The sequence below is a fragment of the Zalophus californianus genome, chromosome 15 (genome assembly GCF_009762305.2).
Source record: "Zalophus californianus isolate mZalCal1 chromosome 15, mZalCal1.pri.v2, whole genome shotgun sequence".
NCBI classification, from domain to species: domain Eukaryota; kingdom Metazoa; phylum Chordata; class Mammalia; order Carnivora; family Otariidae; genus Zalophus; species Zalophus californianus.
The window spans coordinates 86,066,826-86,090,805 of NC_045609.1; the positions used below are offsets into that span (position 1 = coordinate 86,066,826).

The following is a 23,980-nucleotide window of genomic DNA, read 5'->3' on the forward strand; positions in this document are numbered from 1 at the left end:
AAAACGGTGGCGGGAACCCGGCATCTCTGTCTCAGCAAATGAGGGAAATCTGTCCTTCCTAGAGTTTTCTGCCTTATACTGCCCCCCCCCCCCCACCACCACGGAGCTTCAGTCAGTTGCTCATAGAGTTTGTAAAGCCCTGTCAGGTTTCATGTAATGGGTTAGAATCTGCAAAGGATGGCGCGGTCTCCACCCTCCCTGCGGCCGCGGCGGACCCTGTGCCAGGCCGGCTGAGCTGACCCCAGGAAGGAAGCGGCTGGCGAGGCCGGGCCCAGCTGAGCAACCACCTGTGAGGGAAAGGGGGTCCGCGGACGGCGGCCATCAGCCATCTGCACTGCTTCTGGGCTCGCAGCCCTGGACGGGGCAGCAGAGAGGAGCACCACGTCCCACCACAAGGACGGGGACCGTCTCCCTGCAGTTGTCAGTAACCTGAGCAGGACGAAGCAGGGCTAAGAGGAGGCGCCTCTATGGAGCAGCGTGCACCCCGGCAGGGACCTCGCAGCAGGCCGAAGCCTCGGTCACTGCAAAGGCAGCCAGCACAGACCACACGGGGAGGGGGCCACGCGCCAACCTGGAAAACGAGGCGGGGGAGGTCAACTAAAAACGTCCCCGCATACTTGAGAAGCCAAGACCCTGCATGCATGAGAAACGATCCGTGTTAAAAATGAGGAAAAGCTCAGGAGAGACAGCAGGTGCTCACGCACGGAGCTGAAAGCCGTGTAAGGATTCAGAGCAGGACCTGCCGGGTCAGAAGCACACCAGAAAACTAGGTGCAAGGGAGGTGATGGGGGGAGCACCAAGGGAGGCGCTGGGGGGCGGCACCAAGGGAGGCGCTGGGGGGGGGCACCAAGGGAGGCGCTGGGGGGCGGCACCAAGGGAGGCGCTCGGGGGGGCACCAAGGGAGGCGCTGGGGGGAGCACCAAGGGAGGTTGTGGTGAGAGAAGCACCAAAGAAGCTGAGACTCATAGGCAAGTCTCCTGTTAGGGCTCCAAAGACCCCTCAATGCAACCTTTACTTCTCTTTGAGCCCAGGTCACCACCCTGGATCTGCTCTAGGAACAATGGTACAGGACGGGGCACACCAATGCACACAGATGCACATTTGTGAATGGAGCTGTGTGTCTAATAAAGTCTTCTGAAATTTGGAATTGCTGCCCATCGGTGATTTACTGTTAAGTACTTCTCCCTGGGATCTCGCATTTCTAAAAATACTATTTGCTTTTTATTTAGCACTGAACCTTCTGATGTTCCAGAATATAAAAATAGTGTCTTATTATTTTAAAAGCTTAGGAGAGAAACTAGCCATGTTATTAGAAAAAGAAGATATATGCACCTATAGTCTGTTCAAATATCAAGAGGTGTGACTTTTCAAATTCACATTTCAATCTTTATTTACATAAGACTTTTGTAACAGTGGGTGTAAATATTAAATCACCCAAGCTTGGGTGAAATTTTATTGAGAATAACTACAGATAAAGGGAAACTGATTTTTTAAAGTCGGTTTCTGAAATTTAGATGAAAAGAATTTTGAGCACCAAGGAAAAAATGATGTATTTACATATCAATATAGGTTCTCTGCTCACAGATTCATTTCCTATGAAACAGAACAGAGGCAAGCTTGGGGAGTTACAAAGGAAGGAAAAATCCTAATCAAATAGAAACTGTTGTTCAAACAAAATATTAGCTAAAATGATCCAATCAGTTGCTTGAGCCAAATTTTTTTCTTTAAGCCATTCATGACAGAACACAACGTCTCGGAGTATTAAGAATCCATATTACGTTCCAAGTGTTTGCCCAGCAGATGGGGGGATTTGAAAGATACAGTCCATGGAAATGGGATGAGAACAAGGAAGGTTACCAGTGAGTCACCAGCACTAACACAATTTAGTCATAATGGGGCCACATTTCTCAGGGTAAACATTATGTATTTGTATTCTAGGGCATAAGTGGCTGTTACAGGAATCAACCTAAAATATAGTAAGTTCCAATTGCTAGATCTTTGACTTCACCGTTGTTCAGGATTACACCATGGAATGCAGCATAACATGCAGAAATTCTCCTGAAGAGTACAAAAAGCACACCTCCATGGAATGAGTCAGACACTAGGCTTTGTTTTTGTATTTCTCCAATGACTTCAGAGAATCAGAGGTTCACGTGGGCAATAACTGACACAGCATTAGGTCTTCATTTAAAACAAAATCATTGCCTCTCATTGTAAAACACAGTAGCCTGCGATATGCCCATTCAAAAACTTAGGATGGATCAACTCAAACTTTTGCTGATCAAAAGCAGAGCAATACGTTTCTCTAACCTCTTTAGAGGGCAACCTAAGAAATACTCACATATACAGAGATACACACACATACTTGGTTTCTAAACACACACACACACATGCACACACACACACACACACACACTCTCCTGGTTTCTATGTGGCAATGAAACATAATTCTATTTTATTGCAATATTAAGATTCTAAATCTAAAATAAAAAAACAAGAATTACAGAGGTTATCAAAGACATTAACTTGTTCTTAGAGTAAGTGCACAATTAATAACAAAGGTGGTATTATGCCGGTGTATACTTTACGATATTCTGCCCAATATTCTCAGGAAACTGAGAATCTGACTCTGGTCATTTTAGACCTCCTTTACTTTGAATTAATGTTGTGAACACTGCATTTCTCCTGAAATCTGTGGTTTCTGTGAAGTTTATGGGAACACCAAAGAAAGCTTAACCAGGGAAAGGAGAAAACAATGTCCATTCCTATTCGGATAATTAACTGAGGTCAGCGCTTCTCTCCAAGATGTCCTCAAATGATCCCTATTAACCGTATCCGGTAGCCTGTTCCCTCCCCTGAACGCTGTGTTAAGAAAAAATTTTAAGTGTATTTTCATTTCTATTTTCAATCTGAAGCTGGAAACAAATCATTTTGCACCCTAGCACAATGCCAAGAAAAGCTTAAATCAATCTGCATCTTTTTATTTACATCCCTCATTCCTTAGAAATGTAATTGCCGTTTTTATTAACTTTGTTTTATGGATCTAATATTTAAGAGCAAGTCTGTCTTTTATGTCACAGCAAGAAGGTGAATGCACTTACAGACTCCCCCGCAATACATCTCAGGCAAGGCTGGGCTGAGCTCCTTCCACCGTTCTGAGGAATCTATTTAACAAATCACAGCCGCAGATGCATCAGGACAGTCATTATTTACACTTTTTATTAAAATATTTAAATGGGTCACAGCTGGTTTGGTGGGAATGGGAACCTACCCCCACACGTGGCAGCCCCCCGCCACTCCAAGACATCAGGGCGCTGAGCTTCGCGGGGGTGCAGCCCCATTCCGGCCCGGCGGCTTCTACTCTCCTGCATGCCCGTTTCTGAAAGACATGAAACTTCACTGGAGACGGCTCCGGGAGCACAGGACACTAATTGGATTTGCTTTCTGCAAACTTCAGCTGCAAACACAGACCCCTGTAGAGCTGAGTGAGTTTATAGGACGTTTGAGGGGTGACTTTAAACACCGTCTTTCAGGAACACGTTCCATCAATTATATTTAACCTCATTATTTCTAGCACTATTTGGGGTTTACTTGGCTTTATGGATTTAAAATAGACATTTGAAACAATTTTGGCCAAAATTCTTATAATAAACTATTGTGACTGGTTTACTGATATTGAAAATATACAAAATCTATCAATTTTGTTCAGGAAACTAGTTACATGCTTCAACACATTTTGCCTAGTTTCGAGTTCCATACTATCTTAATACAATGTAAATAATTCACATGTGAATAATTCTTTGTCTTACTGACACTGAAGAGCAAATTAACTTTACTTATTTTCAGGTTGCATACATGCTCCATAACTGATAACCTCTGGGAAAGTTAGCATTTGGTTTTTGCTTCCCCATGAACTAAAAAAGATAAATTACAAAAGCAATCCTCTAACGCTAAAGAAAAAAAAATTATTCACTATCAAAATCCCAAGACTTTGTGCATTTTGAAGGGTAACAATGTTTTCAGTGACACAAAGTTGAGAAGCTGGAAGACCTTTGCAAAGGGTCGTGAAGTCCATCCCTTGCTCCCTGGGCCAGCCTGTGAGCCCTGCTGCTGGACAGCTCCCGCCAGGTCAGTAAACGGCCCTTACACTGCGGCTCCCTCCGCCTCTCTGGTCTCTTGCAAACCATCGACATGGTTTCTACGAAATTTGTTCCTTATCTATACTATTACTTATTTGTATTTTCTAAACTGACTTTTTTTTTAAATGGATTTATTCAATATAGAAGCCTTATATCATAGGTTAGAGTGCTAGTTTTACTGTTCTCTAATATGCCTTAAAGATTACATGGAAATTTTAGGATTAAACTGGAAAATGCTGAGCTCCGAGTCCCTCAGCCCACTGAGAAGAATTTCTTGGGTGAGTGCTTGACCTCTGGATGGCTGAAGATAAGGCCGGCTACGCAGTCACTGACTTCCTTATGGTTCCCCAGATGAAACTACAAATTCTACATCAAACCACACCCTGGGCATAACATGAAGCCAGAGAATGTAAAATATGAAGAAAAAGGTAAGAGAAAAGCCACCAGGTCCTGGTGTAGGTCCCTCGTGCCCCTAGCTCACACCTGTCTTCATGAGCTCCAGTGGGCCAGGGCAGAGGGAAAGACCGCAAGACAGAGAGGAGCACAGCAGAAGGGTGAGGAAGTCCATACGAACATGAAGACACTATGACGTGCCTGACTGCCTCTGTCAGGGAAGGGACTTCAAGGCCCACACATGCAGTGTAAGAGGACAGACACCATTTAGAGAGGCATTCCAGGGAAGAAAACAGACAAAAGAGGAAGGGAGAAGCACCCTTCGGCAACTGAGTGGTGAAGCTAAAAGAGAAAGAGGGAAAGTGTAGGGTCCTAGGAGTAAAGAGGAGTATCATTAGATTCACCCTGACCTGTCCTCACCAAAGCCGAGCAGCCAGCCAACAGCTGCCACGGCAGCCCCTGCACTTGGCCAAACCAACCGAAGAGGCTGCCACCAGACGCAATCTTTTAAACACTCAGTACCATAAAAACGTCCTCCTGAAAACTACCACGAGTCAAAAGAAAATTGGAATTTATACTCTCAAAAACATAATTAAATATACCACACTGAATTAGAAACATAGAATTAAAAACAGAAAAGGACAAAAATGGAGAAAGCAGGGGAGAGGTGAGCAGACTCAGGAAAGTTACGGAAGGAAAACAAAATTACCTCAGAAATAAGGAATCAATTACAGAACACCCAAGGAGAATCAATTCAAATGAAAACTAACAAAGGGCACTGAGGACAGCCAGGACCACAACCAAGAGGAGGGCAGCGACACTGAGAAAGACGGGAAAGGGGAGGAAAGCAAGTGGTGGGGAGAGAAGACAAAGGAGTGATGTCCATAAATCTGCCTTCGTAAAAGAGGAAAACAAAACAGTAAAGCTAACATGTAACTCTGCAAGAAAATTTCCAGAATGGAGAAAGGCCCAAATCTTCAAAGGAAAGGGCTCACTGGGTACCCAGGAAAAATAACCCAGAAGGATCAACTCTGAGACGCATCCTAATGAAACTATGGGATTTCAAAGGTAAGGACAAAGTCCTCAAGGCCCATGGCACCAATCAATAAATACGCAAAGGAAGTAGACTAACAGACTTTCAAAACCAACACACAAGCAAGGCAACAATGGAGCAACATTATAAATTCAATGAAAGTATGAACCAAGAATTTTAAATCCAGCAAGCCATCATTCAATTACCAAGACTACAGAAAAGCAGTTTTTAACATTCATGAATTTGGAGAATATCACACCCAGTCGGCCCTTCTTGAGGATTCTATGTGAGGGTAAACTTTATCTGCCTACTGACGAATGGGAAAATTTCAGCAAAAGGATTTATGAGACACATTAAAAATATTTAGATGTACATATTAGACCAAAATAAAGGTGCAATTAGGCTGGAAGACTGATGTACAAATATTACATACTGTGACAAAACAGAAATAATTCAACTAAATGTGAGATGAAGGAAGAGGTAAAGAGCAAAAACTCTGATTAATGTATAGGTCATTACTGTGTGAGCAACCGGTGTGCATTAAAGAATACAAGGGAAAAAACCAAATCAGACAATAAAGAGTTTAACAAAACGGGTTACTAAGGACATAAAAAAAGGTTTAAAATACATAGGTAATAAATAGAAAATACAAATCTATCTAAATCCAAAATCAAAAATATAAAAGCAAAGAATACAGATCTCCTAAAGGAATGGCAAATACAACAAAATATGCATATCATAAAATATTTTGATAGAGTTACAAGCAAATAAATCAGTCATGTCAATAAATATTAATGGACTTAATTTACTTATTTAAAGAAAAAGGTTTTTAATTGGGTTCACAGAACAAGACCCAACTGTATCCTGTACACAAGAGACATACCTAAAATAAAGTCATTCAGAAAGGCCAAAAAGCAAAAGGCTGGAAAAGGTAAATGAAACAAAAAGAGAGAAGTAGACCAAGTAGAATTCACATCACAAACGGTTAAACACAAGAGGATATATTTAATATTAAAAGCCACAGTCTGCAACGAAGACATAATGCTCATGAACATCTACACACCAAGTAATACAACCACCACCTTGGGGCACCGGGGTGGCTCAGTCAGTTAAGCATCTGCCTTTGGCTCAGGTCATGATCTCAGTGTCCTGAGAGGGAGCTCCACGTCGGGCTCCCTGCTCAACGAGAAGTCAGCTTCTCCCTCTCACTCTCTCTCTGTGCTTCCCCCCCCACCTCTCTCAAATAAATAAAATCTTTAAAAGAAAAATAACCACCCCCTTTACGAAACAAAAGTGACAGGATATGCAAGGAGATGCACATAGGCACGTACTAAAGATGGGAGATCTAGGGCGCCTGGGTGGCTCAGATGGTTAAGCGTCTGCCTTCGGCTCAGGTCATGATCCCAGGGTCCTGGGATCGAGTCCCGCATCGGGCTCCCTGCTCCTTGGGAGCCTGCTTCTCCCTCTGCCTCTCTCTCTCTATCTCTCTCTCTGTCTCTCATGAATAAATAAAAATCTTTAAAAAAATAAAAAATAAAAAAAAAAAATGGGAGATCTAATACACCATCTCCATACAAGGCAGAGCAAGTACACAAGAAATAAGTAGAGAGAGATCTAAGCAACACCATCAACCAAGGTAGAGCTCACAGATATACAGTGAAGTCCATACCCTGATAATAGAGAATACACATTTTCCTAAAGAGTCTATCACACAGGGGCGCCTGGGTGGCTCAGTCAGTTAAGTGTCTGACTTCGGCTCAGGTCATGATCCCAGGGTCCTGGGATCAAGCCCCGCGTTGGGCTCCCTGCTCAGCAGGGAGACTGCTTCTCCCTCTGCCTCTACCCCTCCCCCAGCTTCTTTTCTCTCTCTTGCCTTGCTTTCAAATAAATAAAATCTTTAAGGAAAAAAAAGAATCTATTGCACATTCCCTACAATGGTCATATATTAGGTCACAAAGAAAACATCAACCATTTCCATAATGTAGAAATACTGCAAACAATACTTTCTGATCACAATGTAATAAAAGTATACATTATCAACAAAAACAAAAACAAAAAAGTCATTTCCACTTGGATATTTAAAAAACCTATATTGACTTTTAGTGAAAGAGTAAATACAAACTAAAAGTATAGAATTTGGAGGGCAGAGCAAGATGGCGGAGGAGCAGGAGACCTGGATTTCGTCTGGTCTCAGGAATTCAGCTGAATAGGGATCAAACCATTCTGAACACCTAGGAACTCAAAAGGAGATCGAAGAAAAGAATAGCAACAACTCTCTGAACACAAAAGCAACCACTTTCTGGAAGGTAGGACTTGCGGAGAAGTGAATCCGAGGCGATATTCAGGAGGATAGACGGCGGGGGAGGGGGCCTCCGTCGGCCGCTTCTGGCAAGTGATGGAGCCGCGGAGCACAAAAATGGAACTTTCAGAAGTCGGCTCCGCGGAGGGACGTCGCTCCAGTGGCTAAGCGGGGGGTGGAACCCTCGCGGGACAGTGTGGTCTCAGGACCCTCGGGGTCACAGAAAGACCGGGGGAGCCTGAGTGCGCCAGAGCTCCCAGGGATCGGAGCGGGGAAGCCGGCTGCAGAGACGGAGCCGAGGCGGGGGCTCTCAGCTCAGGGTGGCCACAAACTGTGATCCGCGGCCCAGTCGGGCCACTGCTCCTCCAGCAGGGACCCAACAAGCGGCAGAGCCGGGGAGACTCCCCTTCCTCCCCCGGGAGGAGCGGCGCGGGAACGCACCGCAGGGATCTGCTGGGTTTGGAGACTCCGCGCGGGGTCGGGTGCCAGAGACAGAAACGCTCGGTCACAGGCCGGGTGAGCACGGAGTGCGGCCAGAGACCGGGGACACGGGAGTGACTGCTTTTCTCTGGGGGCGCACTGAGGAGCGGGGCCCCGAGTTCTCAGCTCCTCCGGTTGGAGATTGGGAGGCCATCATTTTCGCCCTGGTCCTCCAAAGCTGTACCAGAGTTGGTTGGTTGTACTTGGGTTGCTGAGAGCAAACCCAAGCAGCTTGCTTAGCCCAGACCGACAAGGGCGGGGCAATTCTGCCTCCGGCAAAGACATTTGGGAACCACGGCAACAGGCCCCTCCCCCAGAAGATCAGCACCAACAGGCAGCAAGCCAAGACCAAGTTTACCGATCAAGGAGAACCGGAGAACTCCAGCGCTAGGGGAATACTGCACATAGAATTCATGCCTTTTTTTACCATGATTCATTAGTCTTTCAAAGTTAATTTTTTTAACTGTCTTTTTTTTTTTTGAATTTTTCTTTTTCCCTTTTTCATCAGACATCATATCAATCCCTTTTTAAAAAATTCTTATTTTTCATTTTAGAGTCATATTCTATCCCTTCATAGTAGTTACCATTATTTTGGGCATATATATATAAGTTGTTCTCCTTTTAAAAATTTTGAGATACAGTTTCTTCTAACAAATCAAAATATACCCTAAATCACTAGTGTATGGCTCTGTCCTAGTCTCCTGCCTGATCACATTCTCTCCCTTTTTTTTTCTTTTTTTTTAAATCCTCTTCTTTTTTCAAACAACTTATCAATTCCTTTTATAAAATTTTTTATACTTTTCATCTTTACAATCATAGTCCATCTTATCATCATATCAACCCTTATTTTGTACATACACAAGTCTTTCTTTCTTTAAAATTTTGGGAGGCACTTTCTTCCAACAGACCAAAATAGACCCAAAATCTAATGTGTGGCACTGATCTATGCACCAGCCTGATCATATTCGATCATATTCTGGTTTTTTTGTTTGTTTTGTTCTGTTTTTGTTTGTTTTTATCTTTTTCTTTGTTTTTCCACTTTGTTTTTTCTTTCTTTCTATTTCTTTTTCCCTGGTTTCAGGTCTTTTCTGATTTGTTTAGAGTATATTTTCTGGGGATGTTGTTACCCTGTTAGCATTTGGTTCTCTCATTCATCTATTCTCCTCTGGACAAAATAACAAGACAGAAAACATCACCTCAACAAAAAGAACAAGAGGTAGTACCGTCTGACAGGGACCTACTCAATACGGACATTAGTACATGTCGGACCTAGAGTTCAGAATCATGATTTTAAAGATACTAGCTTGAAAAAAGCATGGAAGTTATTAGAGAAACCCTTTCTGGGGAAATAAAAGAACTAAAATCTAACCAAGTCGAAATCAAAAAGCTATTAATGAGGTGCAATCAAAGATGGGGGCACTAACTGCTAAGATAAATGAGGCAGAAGAGAGAATCAGCGATATCGAAGACCAAATGATGGAAAACAAAGCAGCTGAGAAAAAGAGAGATAAACAACGACTGGACCACGAGGGCAGAATTCGAGAGATAAGCAATATCATAAGACAAAACAACATTAAAATAATTGGGATCCCAGAAGAAGAAAGAGAGACAGGGGCAGAAGGTATACTGGAGCAAATTATAACAGAGAATTTCCCTAATGTGGGGAGGGGAAGAAGGTATATTGGAGGAAATTATAACAGAGAACTTTGCTAATGTGGGGGAGGAAACAGGCATCAAAATCCAGGAGGCACAGAGAACCCCTCTCAAAATCAATAAAAATAGGTCAACACCCCGACATCTAATAATAAAAATTACCAGTCTTAGAGACAAAGAGAAAATTCTGAAAGCAGCTCAGGAGAAGAAATATGTAACCTATAATGGTAGAAACCTTAGATTGGCAACAGACTTATCCACAAAGACCTGGCAGGCCAGAAAGGACTGGCATGATATCTTCAGAGCACTAAACGAGAAAAATATGCCGCCAAGAATACTATATCTACAGAGGCTGTCATTGAAAGTAGAAGGAGAGATAAAAAGCTTCCAGGACAAACAAAAACTAAAGGAATTTGCAAACACAAAACCAGTCCTACAAGAAATATTGAAAGGGATCCTCTGAGCAAAGAGAGAGCCTAAAAGCGGCATAGACCAGAAAGGAACACAGACAATATACAGTAACAGTCACCTTACAGGCAATACAATGGCACTAAATTCATATCTTGCAATAGTTACCCTGAATGTAAATGGGCTCAATGCCCCAATCAAAAGACACAGGCTATCAGACTGGATTAAAAAACAAGATCTACCCATATGCTGTCTGCAAGAGACTCATTTTAGACCCAAAGAGACCCCCAGATTGAAAGTGAGGGGGTGGAAAACCATTTACCATGCTAATGGACACCAAAAGAAAGCTGGGGTGGCAATCCTTATATCAGACAAATTAGATTTTAAACCAAAGACTGTAATAAGAGATGAGGAAGGACACTATATCCTACTTAAAGGGTCTATCCAACAAGAAGATCTAACAATTGTAAATATCTATGCCCCTAACGTGGGAGCAGCCAATTATATAAGGCAATTAATAACAAAAGCAAAGAAACACATTGACAACAATACAATAATAGTGGGGGACTTTAACAGCCCCCTAACTGAAATGGACAGATCATCTAAGCAAAAGATCAACAAGGAAATAAAGACTTTAAATCACACACCGGACCAAATGGACTTCACAGATATATTCAGAACATTCCATCCCAAAGCAACATAATACACATTCTTCTCTAGTGCCCATGGAACATTCTCCAGAATCGATCACATCCTAGGTCACAAATCAGGTCTCAACCGGTACCAAAAGATTGGGATCATTCCCTGCATATTTTCAGACCACAATGCTTTGAAACTAGAACTCAATCACAAGAGGAAAGTCGGAAAGAACTCAAATACATGGAGGCTAAAGAGCATCCTACTAAAGAATGAATGGGTCAAGCAGGAAATTAAAGAAGAATTTAAAAAATTCATGGAAACCAATGAAAATGAAAACACAACTGTTCAAAATCTTTGGGATGCAGAAAGGCAGTCCTAAGAGGAAAGTATATAGCAATACAAGCCTTTCTCAAGAAACAAGAAAGGTCTCAAATACACAACCTAAGCCTACACCTAAAGGAGCTGGAGAAAGAACAGCAAATAAAGCTTAAACCCAGCAGCAGAAGAGAAATAATAAAGATCAGAGCAGAAATCAATGAACTAGAAACCAAAAGAACAGTAGAACAGATCAACGAAACTAGGAGCTAGTTCTTTGAAAGAATTAACAAGATTGATAAACCCCTAGGCCAGACTTATCAAAAAGAAAAATGACCCAAATCAACAAAATCATGAATGAAAGAGGAGAGATCACAACCAACACCAAAGAAATACAAACAATTATAAGAACATATTATGAGCAACTCTATGCCAGCAAACTAGATAACCTGGAAGAAATGGATGCATTCCTAGAGATGTATCAACGACCAAAACTGAACCAGGAAGAAATAGAAAACCTGAACAGACCTATAACCACAAAGGAAATTGAAGCAGTCATCAAAAAATCTCCCAACAAAAGCCCAGGGCCAGATGGCTTCCCAGGGGAATTCTACCAATCATTTAAAGAATTAATACCTATTCTCCTGAAACTGTTCCAAAAAATAGAAATGGAAGGAAAACTTCCAAATTTGTTTTATGAGGCCACCATTACCTTGATCCCAAAACCAGACAAAGACCCCATCAAAAGGAGAATTACAGACCAATATCCTTGATGAACATGGATGCATGAATGCAAAAATTCTCACCAAAATTCTAGCCAATAGGATCCAACAGTACAATAAAAGGATTATTCACCATGACCAAGTGGGATTTATCCCTGGGCTGCAAGGTTGGTTCACCATCTGCAAATCAAACAATGTGATACAATACATTAACAAAACAAGAATCATAGGATCCTCTCAATAGATGCAGAAAAAGCATTTGACAAAGTACAGCATCCTTTCTTGATCAAAACTCTTCAGAGTATAGGGAGAGAGGGTACATACCTCAATATCATAAAAGCCATCTATGAAAAACCTACAGTGAATATCATTCTCAATGGGGAAAAACTAAGAGCTTTCCCCCTGAGGTCAGGAACGCAGCAGGGATGTCCACTATCACCACTGCTATTCAACATAGTATTAGAAGTCCTAGGCACAGCAATCAGACAACAAAAAGATTATCAAACACATCCAAATCGGCAAAGAAGAAGTCAAACTCTCACTCTCTGTAGATGATATGATACTTTATGTGGAAAACCCAAAAGACTCCACCCCAAAACTGCTAGAACTCATACAGGAATTCAGTAAAGTAGCAGGATATAAAATCAACGCACAGAAATCGGTGGCATTCCTATACACCAACAAGAAGACAGAAGAGAGAGAAATTAAGGAGTCAATCCCATTTACAATTGCACCCATCACCATAAAATACCTAGGAATAAATATAACCAAAGAGGCAAAGGATGTGTACTCAGAAAACTATAAAATACTCATGAAAGAAATTGAGGAAGACACAAAGAAATGGAAAAACATTCCATGCTCATGGATTGGAAGAACAAACATTGTGAAGATGTCAATGGTACCTAGAGCAATCTACACATTCAATGCAATCCCCATCAAAATACCATCCACTTTTTTCAAAGAAATGGAACAAATAATCCTAAAATTTGTATGGAACCAGAAAAGACCCCGAATAGCCAGAGGAATGTTGAAAAAGAAAAGCAAGGCTGGCGGCATCACAATTCCAGACTTCCAGCTCTATTACAAAGCTGTCATCAACAAGACAGTATGGTACTAGCACAAAAACAGACACATAGATCAATGGAACAGAATAGAGAGCCCAGAAATGGACCCTCAACTCTATGGTCAACTCATCTTTGACAAAGCAAGAAAGAATGTCCAATGGCAAAAAGACAGTCTCTTCAACAAATGGTGTTGGGAAAATTGGACAGCCACATGCAGAAGAATGAAACTGGACCATTTCCTTATACCACACACAAAAATAGACTCCAAATGGTTGAAAGACCTAAATGTGAGATAGGAGTCCATCAAAATCCTAAAGGAGAACACAGGCAGCAACCTCTTCGACCTCAGCCGCAGCAACTTCTTCCTAGACACATCGCCAAAGGCAAGGGAAGCAAGGGCAAAAATGATTATTGGGACTTCATAAAGATAAAAAGTTTTTGCACAGCAAAAGAAACAGTCAACAAAACCAAAACACAACTGACAGAATGGGAGAAGATATTTGTAAATGACATATCAGATAAAGGTCTAGTATCCAAAATCTATAAAGAACTTATCAAACTCAACACCCAAAGAACAAATGATCCAATCAAGAAATGGGCAGAAGACATGAGCAGACATTTTTCCAAAGAAGACATCCAAATGGCCAACAGACACATGAAAAAGTGCTCAACATCGCTTGGCATCAGGGAAATCCAAATCAAAACCTCCATGAGATACCACCTCACACCCGTCAGAATGGCTAAAATTAACAAGTCAGGAAACGACAGATGTTGGCGGGGATGCTGACAAAGGGGAACCCTCCTACACTGTTGGTAGGAATGCAAGCTGGTGCAACCCCTCTGGAAAACAGTATGGAGGTTCCTCAAAAAGTTGAAAATAGAGCTACCATATGATCCAGCAATTTCACTACTGGGTATTTACCCCAAAGGTACAAATGTAGGGACCCGAAGGGGTACGTGCACCCCGATGTTTATAGCAGCAATGTCCACAATAGACAAAATGTGGAAATAGCCAAGATATCCACTGACAGATGAATGGATAAAGAAGATGTGGTGTATATATACAATGGAATATTATGCAGCCATCAAAAGGACTGAGATCTTGCCATTTGCAATGAAGTGGATGGAACTGGAGGGTGTTATGCTGAGTGAAATAAGTCAATCAGAGAAAGACATGTATCATATGAGCTCACTGATAGGAGGAATTCTTAATCTCAGGAAACAAACTGAGGGTTGCTGGAGTGGGGGTGGGGTGGGAGGGACCGGGTGGCTGGGTGATAGACTTTGGGGAGGGTACGTGCTATGGTGAGCGCTGTGATTGTGCAAGACTGTTGAATCACAGATCTGTACCTCTGTAACGAATAATGCAATATATGTTAAGAAAAAAAAAAGAAGATAGCAGAAGGGGAAGAATGAATGGGGGAAATTGGAGGGGCAGACGAACCATCGGGGAGACGAACCAATGGACTTTGAGGGGCAAGCTGAGGGTTCTGGAGGGGAGGGGGGTGGGGGGATGGGTTGGCCTGGTGATGGGTATTGGGGAGGGCACATTCTGCGTGGAGCACTGGGTGTTGTGCGCAAACAATGAATCATGGAACACTACATCAAAAACTAATGACGTAATGTATGGTGATTAACATAACAATAAAAAATTTTAAAGTAAAAGTATAGAATTTTTAAGAAATAATTACACAGAAAACACTATGTATCAGAATCCATGGAATGCATTTAAAGCAGTAATCAGAGAAAAATTCATTATGCTAATATTTTTACCAATAAAAATGAAAAAATAAAATTAATCAATCAATAAATATTATCTTATTAGTAACCCAAATGAAAATGCAAGGAAGAAACAATGGAGGGAAACGCTGACTCATAAGGGGAGGTTTTCCATTAGAAACATCAGAGCTAACCAGTAATTCTAAGTCTTATGGTTTTTTGCAGGGGTGGGGGTAGAAATTAACAAAGTAGACCATCTACCAGCTACTTGATCAAGAGAAAAGGGGAGAAAGCACAGACACAGAAAATAAGAGATAACACATGGGAAGTGACCAGTGAAACAAGAAATTTTAAAAATCCTAAGGGGCTCTTTTATAGACCTCCATGCAAACAGACTTGAACATGTCGCTGGCATGGGCAACTCCCCGAGGAAGCTCAGATGGCCATGACCAAGTCTGACTCCACTGCAGTTAGAGAGCCGAACCAGACGAGAGTCAGAGAAGACAAAGGTTCCTAAGCAGGCACCTCCCCAAGGAGCACCAGGGCAGACAGCTTCACAGGAGGTTCTACCAAATGCTCAAGACCAAAGAGTTCCAATGCTCTACATAAACTGCTAAAGAACACTGATGAGGATGGAAAAGTCCCCAAGTCCTTTTATGAAGAAGTATAATACTGATACACCAGATAAAGAAGAACAAAGAAAGAAAACCACAGGCCAGTATCCCTCACGAATATCAATGCACAAATATTAAATAAAACATTAACAAGCAGAATCTAACACCACAGGAAGAAGCCACATACCATGACCAAGTAGGATTTTTTCCAGAAATGAAAGTTGGGTTCAATATTAGGAAATCCAGTATCATTCTTCATATTAATAAACCTAAGGAAAAGACATATGATCATCTACCCAGATACTGAAAAATCCTTTGACAAAATTTAAAACCCATTTATAAAAATTACAGAAAACAGAAATTGAGAGATATATTCTTAACATGATAAAATATACATACTTTATTCCCAGTGCAAGTATCTTATTTAATGGGAAAAGACTAGCTGCATTTCCACTAAAATCGAGGCAAGGATGCCCAGTCTCCATTTCTGCTTACCACTGCCCTACCCTAGATGTATTACATTACCCTATGTAATTACAAAAGATAAGTCAAGCAGAGGCATAAGAATGGGTAAGGAAGTAAAACTATCACTATTTGCAGATATCATAATACATATCTCGAAACCCCCAGAGAATCAATGATAAAACTAACCCAAACAATTAAAGAATCAATTGAAGAGTAGGACACAAAGTTAACATACAAAAATTGCCTTGACATATAATAATAAGGTGTTAGAGAAAACCCCATTTTAGATCATTGCAACCAGGAAGAGTAAATGTTTAGGAATAAGTTTAATAGTAATTGCACTCAACCTATATACACAAGGATAATGTAAAACATTCTTGCAAGACAACGAAAGCAGAAACGAACAAATGAAAAAGCATCTATTATTGGTTAGGATGACTTAACATTAGAAAGATGACAGTTGCCCCTAAGTTAATTTATAAAGTCAATGTAATGTCAGTAAAAATACTAATAGACCACAGTGTAGACTTGCACAAGTTGACACTAAAGGTCACGTGGAAAAACAAACATGCAAGAATAGCCAAGAAAGCCCTGGGGAGAAAAATCAGCATCTATGGGATGCCTTTAAAGCAGTAATCAGAGAAAAATTCATTAGACTAATATTTTTATCAATAAAGATGAAAAAACAAAATTAAAACCACTGGACATAAAACCATACTATAAAGACTCTATGTAAGAAGGGTGGTGCTGGTAACAGACAAATAGACAAATGGGACTGAATAAAAAGTCCAGAAATAAGCCTGAATATATATGGAAATTTGCCATCACAAGTCACTGGGATAAAGATGGACCTTTTCACACATGGTGCTGGGACAACTGGGTAGCCATCTGGAAAAAGATGAAATCAGATGTGTCTTTTGTATCATATATAAGAATAAACCTCAAATGGATTAAGGATCTAAAAATGTGAGAAAATGAAACTATAGAATTCCTAGAAGAAAACATGGGTGAGCCATTGGTATAGGGAGATTTTCTCCCTATGACTCCACACCCAGAAGTAATGAAACAAAAATTGATGAATTTGACTACATAAAAATAAAAATGTCTGCAGGGTAAAACAAAACAAAACAAAATGGTACCCTAGACAAAACAGAAGATAACTGACAAACTGGAGGAAAATATCTGCAGCACATACCACAGGAAAAGGGCCACTCCCCTTAATATATGAAACTCTCCTAGAAAATGAGGGACAAAGGACCAAACACACAAAAGAAAAATGGGAAAAAGCCATGTACAGATAATTAACAAAGAAATTTACAAGTTCAAGCTCACTCACACTTAGAGAAGAGCAAACAAAAAGACCCCACAGGGCACTTGGCATCTGTCAGACTGGCAAAATGCTGAGGTGTGATGCAGACTCTGTTGGCGAGGCTGTAGGGAAAAAGGCATCTCCTGGGCTGCAAATTCTGCAGGAAACTTGGTGATACCTAACAAAAGCTACAGAGACTTTTTAACCCAGAAATTATACCTGCAGGAACCTGTTGGGTAGGCATACCTACAACAACATGTGAAAAGAGGCTGCACAAAGGTTACTCCCTGTAGCACTGGTTAAGCTGGAAGATACTGGAAACCACCTAAACAGGCACAGGCTGGCGAGCAGCTGGAGAAGCGCAGCACATCTCAGCAACACAGCTCCAGGCAGCTGTAAAAAACAGGGGAAGACCTGTGTGCATGGGCTCGCAGCGATTCCCAGGACGTACAGTGACAAAGTGCAGAAGAAGATGTGCAACGCAGGAAGGGGGATGAGAACACCCGCACCCGTCTGCTCATCTGCACAAAGGAAATACAGGGAGGAGGCGCCAGTAACTAAAGACGCTGGTTTCCATGAAGAGTGGGTGGGAAAAGGTACCAGAGAAGGGGGACGACAGGTATAAAGTGGAGGCAGACACTTGATGCAAATTCTACAGAAGCTCTAGTCTTAGAACCAGTGACACTTCACATACCCGAAAATAAGGACCAAATTTAAATCAACCAGGACATCAGACCCAAATGGAACACAAATGGTAACAAATGAAACCATTTTACAAACAAGTAACACAGCCACACTGAAATAGAGAACGATCCTCAGTAATTCTGGAAAATACGATTTTCACTAGAAACTCTTAAGTCTAAGGACAAAAAAGCTGTATGCAAATACTGACTCTAGTTAGCAAATCTGTTTCTTACAGATTAGCAATTTGAAACTATTTTATTGGTATACTGGGATTGAATAAATAAGTAAACATATTGTAACTAAGAAGAGCCAGGTTTCTCCCTGTGGAAGAGGTAAGTTACAAATAAGGGAAGGGAGAAGACTATTAAAGAACCTAGTGGTGGGGCGCCTGGTGGCTCAGCCGGCTGAGCATCTGACTGCTGAATTTGGCTCAGGTAGTGCTCTCAGGGTCGTGAGATCAAGCCCCACATTGGACTCCATGCTGGGTGTGGAGTCTGGTTGAGATTCTCTCTCTCCCTCTCCTCCTTCGCACCTCAAATAAATAAATCCTTAAAAAAAAAAAAAAGAACCCAGGGGTGCTGGATCAGGACTGGAAGTATTAGCATGAATGCAGTTTTCAATATGTATCCAGACAGCAGCAGAGGAATACATACGGCTGTGTGGATGTGCACATAATAGGAAGCATAAGTACGAATACTTACATTACTAGGATGTATGCATACACCCATACGTACATTTTCTAGCTATGTCTGCTGTCATGGTGACATCCTAGTGGTAGCAAGACTATACCTAGCACGTAGAAACTGCTTTCTAACTACCATTCTCCCGTTGAAGGAATCTAGGCTCCATGGAGAGGCGCTGGTTCAGGCATGGAACAGGGAAAGCATAAGATGAGCCTGAGACATTTTGTGTCACCCAAAGTAAGTTTCTTTAAAAAGGATGAGGACACGTCAAAAAGACAAAGGCACGCCATCCTGAAGGGGTTCCCAGTGGCCAAAGCCAAACAGCTTGGGCAATAAAATGAGTAACAACATCACTGGATTGTAATCCAGAGAATAAAGACCTGGGAGTCTAACCATGACATCAGCGAATGAATACATCATTGAGGGAGAAGAGTTAGTGTTCTCCTTTTCAGCAGAATTCTAATTAACAGGTGTAAAGGAATGAGGAAAATACAAAACCACCATGAAGTAAATGCCACAGTGAAAGTTATTTCAAACAAGACTTACCAGTAGATGCTAAAATCACTAGGCAAAAGTTTAAGGAGAAACAGGATATTGGCACAGCCTCAAAGCATCTCCTCCAAGGTTTTTATTAATTACAAAGAGAAAGAAAGTGGCTTTACAGTGGATGAAATGACCTTCACGGAGGGACAAGGTCAACACCAGCAGTAGTGACTGGCACCGTGCAGCCCTGATCTGATGCACTGAGAAGGCGTAACTTCACCTCTGCGGTCTTCATCTAATCATAGAAAACGTCAGACAACCCAGACTGAGTGACACTCTACAGAGTAACTGACTACCGTTCACTCAAAGTGTCAAGGTCATGAGCACTGCTTAGTGTCACACGCAGACTGAAGAGACCGAGAAGCACACGAACTACGGCAGTGTGGGCCCTGGAGCCCGTCCGGGTCAGAGAAGGGCTGTTAGTGGGAAAACAGGTGAGACAGGAGAAGGTCGAGCAGAGTTAGCAGCGCTTCACCAGGGCTAATTTCACGGTGCGCTCACTGTACTATCATCACGTAAGCTGCTTAGCTGATGGTATACCTGAATTCTCTACATTATTTTGTGGGGGGGGGGGGGGGGAACCTTTCTGTAAATCTATAACTACTTTGAAATAAAGTTTTTGAAGATGAAGAGAAAGCAATCTCTCATACCCCTGGTGGTGCGTATACCATACTTCTAGAAATACTGATTTAAGCCAAATTGCTTTCCCATAATCTCAACCCACTAATTCTAATTTTCCCCTCTTGAGCAACATAAAATAAATAGTCCCTCAAGCAGGAGATAAACATCCTTCCAGATGTTTGCAGATCGCGCTCAGGTACTTGTGAGCTTTCCTCTCTCCAACCAACCATTCCTACTGCCTCTCACTATCTCACACCTGAGATGTTTTCCAGACTCTTCCTATCCTTAGACATCCTGCTCCAGAGTTTCTAAACTGTCAATATCCCTCTTAAAATAAACCATAAAAAATACTTGCAAAGCCAAGTGGCCCCCACCGTAGAGAGAAGAATGACCGCCTTCCACGGCTCAGCCAGTGCGTCTACACAGAAGAAACCCACCCTAGTGGAACGGGCGCAGTGGCCACATGGTGTGGCACATCCAAGAGAGGTGGGCATCCCCCACTGCCCCCGAGTCTTCTCCACGTGAAGCAGCTGCCCCAGCCCTGGTGCTGAGTGTTCGTCTCTGCATGGAAGGGCTCTCCTCAGCGCCCTTGTTAACCTTAATTTGACACCTGTGTGGTTTTCTGGTCTATCGGAGTACATCCAATTCTTCTTCTCCCAGATACTGCAGTAATCCTACTAATCATCTTCAAGACATTTGCAAAGAATGCAGCCTTCTGTGCCTTTGCCCAAGTCAGAGAAAACACCCAAGAAGACCGAGGACCTAGATCTCCAGTTACTCAGGATGTACTCAATCTTTACACTGTCAACACAAGCTCGATGTGTAAAACTGGTTTACTGCCAACTTCCCACAATTTGGGCTAAAGGGAAAAAGTGGAAATATTAAATACGCCCCATGTCATTTTATACACAGGCTTCAAGCTTCCCCCATCAGTTACACCACAGCGGGCTGACAGTGATATTATTTCCCTGCTTGTTTCTGAACAACATCAGATTTGCCAGAAAGGAGAGCAAAAGGGCACGGACGGGTGACTCTGAGCTAGAACCCATACTTTCTGGATGAAACCTAAAACACTGGAAGTGCATTCTAAACCATTTCTGTGTGGAGTCAAATAACATTTGTTACATTTTAAGGTCAGCAGACTTGTGATCATCCACGGCGACAAGCTGACATTCTTTAAGTGGTTCAGGCGGTTAGGGAATTGGGTCCCCACACCCGGTGGCAGGCGAAAGGGGGAGTCATGCTGGTACCTAGGTGGTCGGTAAGAGCTGGGCTCCTCTAGGGGACATGGGGGTTACCTGCTTGGGGGCTCCCGACCAGCTGAGTGGATTAAATTATTCATGTTTTCTGCTATTCACGGTGGATTATTGAGAGCTGACTGCATATGCCATTGACTTGTATACTTACTTGGCAAATTGTCCAGTTATTATGGATTGGCTTGGACCAAAGGAAAACGAAGCCTGCAGAGACATTTAACTCTAGGATTCTGTTACATGGCTCACTTTTACTCCCTCCTGGAGAGGATATGTCAGCCTTCATAAAGGCAGATGAAGATTTACCACCCAACTAAGAAGACACTTGCACTGTATAAACAAAATTAAAATCCCAAGTATACACAAAGACCCCATTACTTAACAATAATTGAGTATCAATCGAATAGCAACCTCACTAGAGAACAGTTGAAACAGAAACACAGTTGGCTAAGAAAAGACACTTGATAAGACACATAAATTAAAGTATAAAATATGTATTGTGTCGCCTCAATGACAGAACAAAACCCCTGGCAGGTCTTGGCAAAGACGAGGTGCCCTCCGCTGAGGAGGCGCGAGCCCACCTTTGTTGCCGCGGACTTTCTCCGTTATTAGAAGCGATGGGGGCCCAGCTGGATAAATGGGGGGAGGGAGGAGTGTTACAGGCTTCACGATTTGGCAGAATTGTAGAAACCAGACTGGGGATGTGCTCATGACGCACCTGGGACACACTGGTGAGCCAGAAGAGGGGGCACAAGCCCACAGAGCACAGGCCTGGGCCACCTCCGGAAACCTGTTCTCCACTCTATGCCCCAGAGGAGTGTGGAGACGAAAACAGATGCCAATTTCCTGAACACTTCAACAGAGAAACATCCTGTATTCTCTCTAATCTACACAAGAAAATGGCTTAACTCTTAAAAAATTAAACACCTTGAATTAACCATCTTTAATGCATACACTAGTACACGAGTAGAGCATACATACTCTAGATAGAATACCAATGTAAATCACTAGAACTCGGAATTGCAGTTAATGGTGAGTCTCTCTCTACACACACACACACATCTAACCTTTCATTCTGAAGGTATTATGGGGATTTTTATTGACTAATGGCCTTTTTTTCTAAAGATCATTTGTATTAGCAGTGTGTAATGCTGGTTAATTGAGTCCTAGTTACCAGAAACAGTTTGCTGAGTGAGGCTGTATAGTTCAGTAAAGACAGTTTACTTTTGGTGGAGGAGCATGTCCACCGGCCCTGAATACAGAACCATTAATGCTGGAACAGCAAGATTAGTAAGGCCCTACAGACTGTCATTTACAGAGAAAACACAGTTTCCATCAAGCACGGAGTCTTCTTCAATAACACTGTGATTTGGAAAACAATCTTGCCCTCTTGGGAGGGTCGCTTTCTTGGGAGGTGAGGACAGTGAAACCTGACACAGTGTCCACTATGGAGACCAGAAGTTAGGATTCCTCCTCTCCACTCCATGCTCTCAGAGCATACTAAAACTTTAACCACATGGATCTTACATCTCGATGCCGTGCTTCACTCAGCTGTTAACCACTTTTTGGAAGATGTGTCAACCTACCGTACATGAGCTCCCCAGCACACCCCCCACCCTGTCTGGCTGGGACACAGGGAGGTTTAGGGAAGAGGAGCAGTCTAAGACCATAGTCAAAAGCAAGAGGGACAACTTAATTCCTGGCGGGCTAGCGACCTAGAGGAAGACAACAGAGCAAAAAAAAAAAAAAAAAAAGCCACACTCATACTTCCAATTAAAGTAAAAAACATGAATGAACTTACTAGACTTACTGAGGATCAAGCACAGGCTTGCGAGATTTACGAAGTCCACTATAAACCAAAGTTACACTCCTGATTAAAGTGAAGGATCTTAGGAAAGCAGGTATACAAATTTACTCACCATAAGTGGGGCTAATAAAGGTCACTCACAATGATAAAAACTACAGTTTAGGAGCGTTTCCACACTTGTTACTTCATTTGATCCTTTTAACAACCTCATGACATAGGAAGGGTAAGAAATTTTATTTCTATTTTGTAGATGAGAAAAATGAAATCCAAAAACCTGAACTAACTTGTGTGGAGGCTGGTAATCTGAAATGACAGAGCTGGGTCTTCAGTGGGCTTTCAGTCTAACTGGGGAGACAAGACTGAAAAATACAACCAAAGAAGCACTAAAAACCAAACAATGTATGAAAAAGAATTCGAGGGGCACCTGGGTGGCTCAGTCAGTTAAGCATCTGCCTTCAGCTCGGGTCATGATCTCAGGGTCCTGGGATCGAGCCCCGCATCGGGCTCCGTATTCTGCGGAGAGCCTGCTTCTCCCTCTGCCTCTGCCTCTCTCTCTCTCTGTCTCTCATGAATAAATAAATAAAATCTCAAAAAAAAGAGAGAGAAAGATTTCAAAACTTAAAGTAAACTTAAAAAAATCTACAATAATCAAGACGGTGTGGTACTGGCATAGGATAAACATACAGATCAATGGAACAGCACTAAGAATCCAGAAATAAACCCGTACACTTATGGTGAACTGACTTTTGACAAAGGTGCCAAGACAACTCAATGGGGAAAACACAGTCTTCATCAAAAATGGTATGGGCACGATTCAAGGTCCACATGCAAAGGAGAGACTCAGGGCCCTCCCTACACACCACACACAAACATTAACACAAAAGGGATCAGAGAGCTAAATGTAAGTGCTAAAAGCATAACATCTTTAGAGGGCAACATAGGACAAGATCTCTGTGATCTTAGGCAAAGAATTCTAAGATATGAAACCAAAAGCATGATCTATAAAGAAACAAAATTGATAAACTGGACTTCATCAATATCCAAAACTCTGGAGCTTCAAAAGGCACCATTAAGAAAGTAAAAAGCCAAGCCACCTTCTTGGAGAAAATGTTTACACATCATCTATATGTTAAAAGA

The 23,980-nt window shown here is 42.1% G+C and overlaps 1 protein-coding gene across 2 annotated transcripts in view; it reads right to left on the reverse strand.

The window, feature by feature from the left end:
- C15H10orf143 (chromosome 15 C10orf143 homolog) overlaps nucleotides 1–23,980 on the reverse strand; it is a 42,805-nt gene that overhangs the window by 10,875 nt on the left and 7,950 nt on the right. The window contains exons 2-4 of one of the 2 annotated variants that reach the window (XM_027596539.2): nucleotides 3,272–3,379; nucleotides 3,102–3,164; nucleotides 1,193–2,058 (exon numbers count right to left, since the gene is read on the reverse strand). In XM_027596539.2, the coding sequence (XP_027452340.1) occupies nucleotides 2,005–2,058; nucleotides 3,102–3,164; nucleotides 3,272–3,379 (225 nt within the window). In that variant the 3' untranslated portion in view covers nucleotides 1,193–2,004. Of the gene's footprint in view, nucleotides 1–1,192; nucleotides 2,059–3,101; nucleotides 3,165–3,271; nucleotides 3,380–23,980 lie in introns of those variants that run through there. The other variant, XM_027596540.2, reaches the window with a different exon arrangement.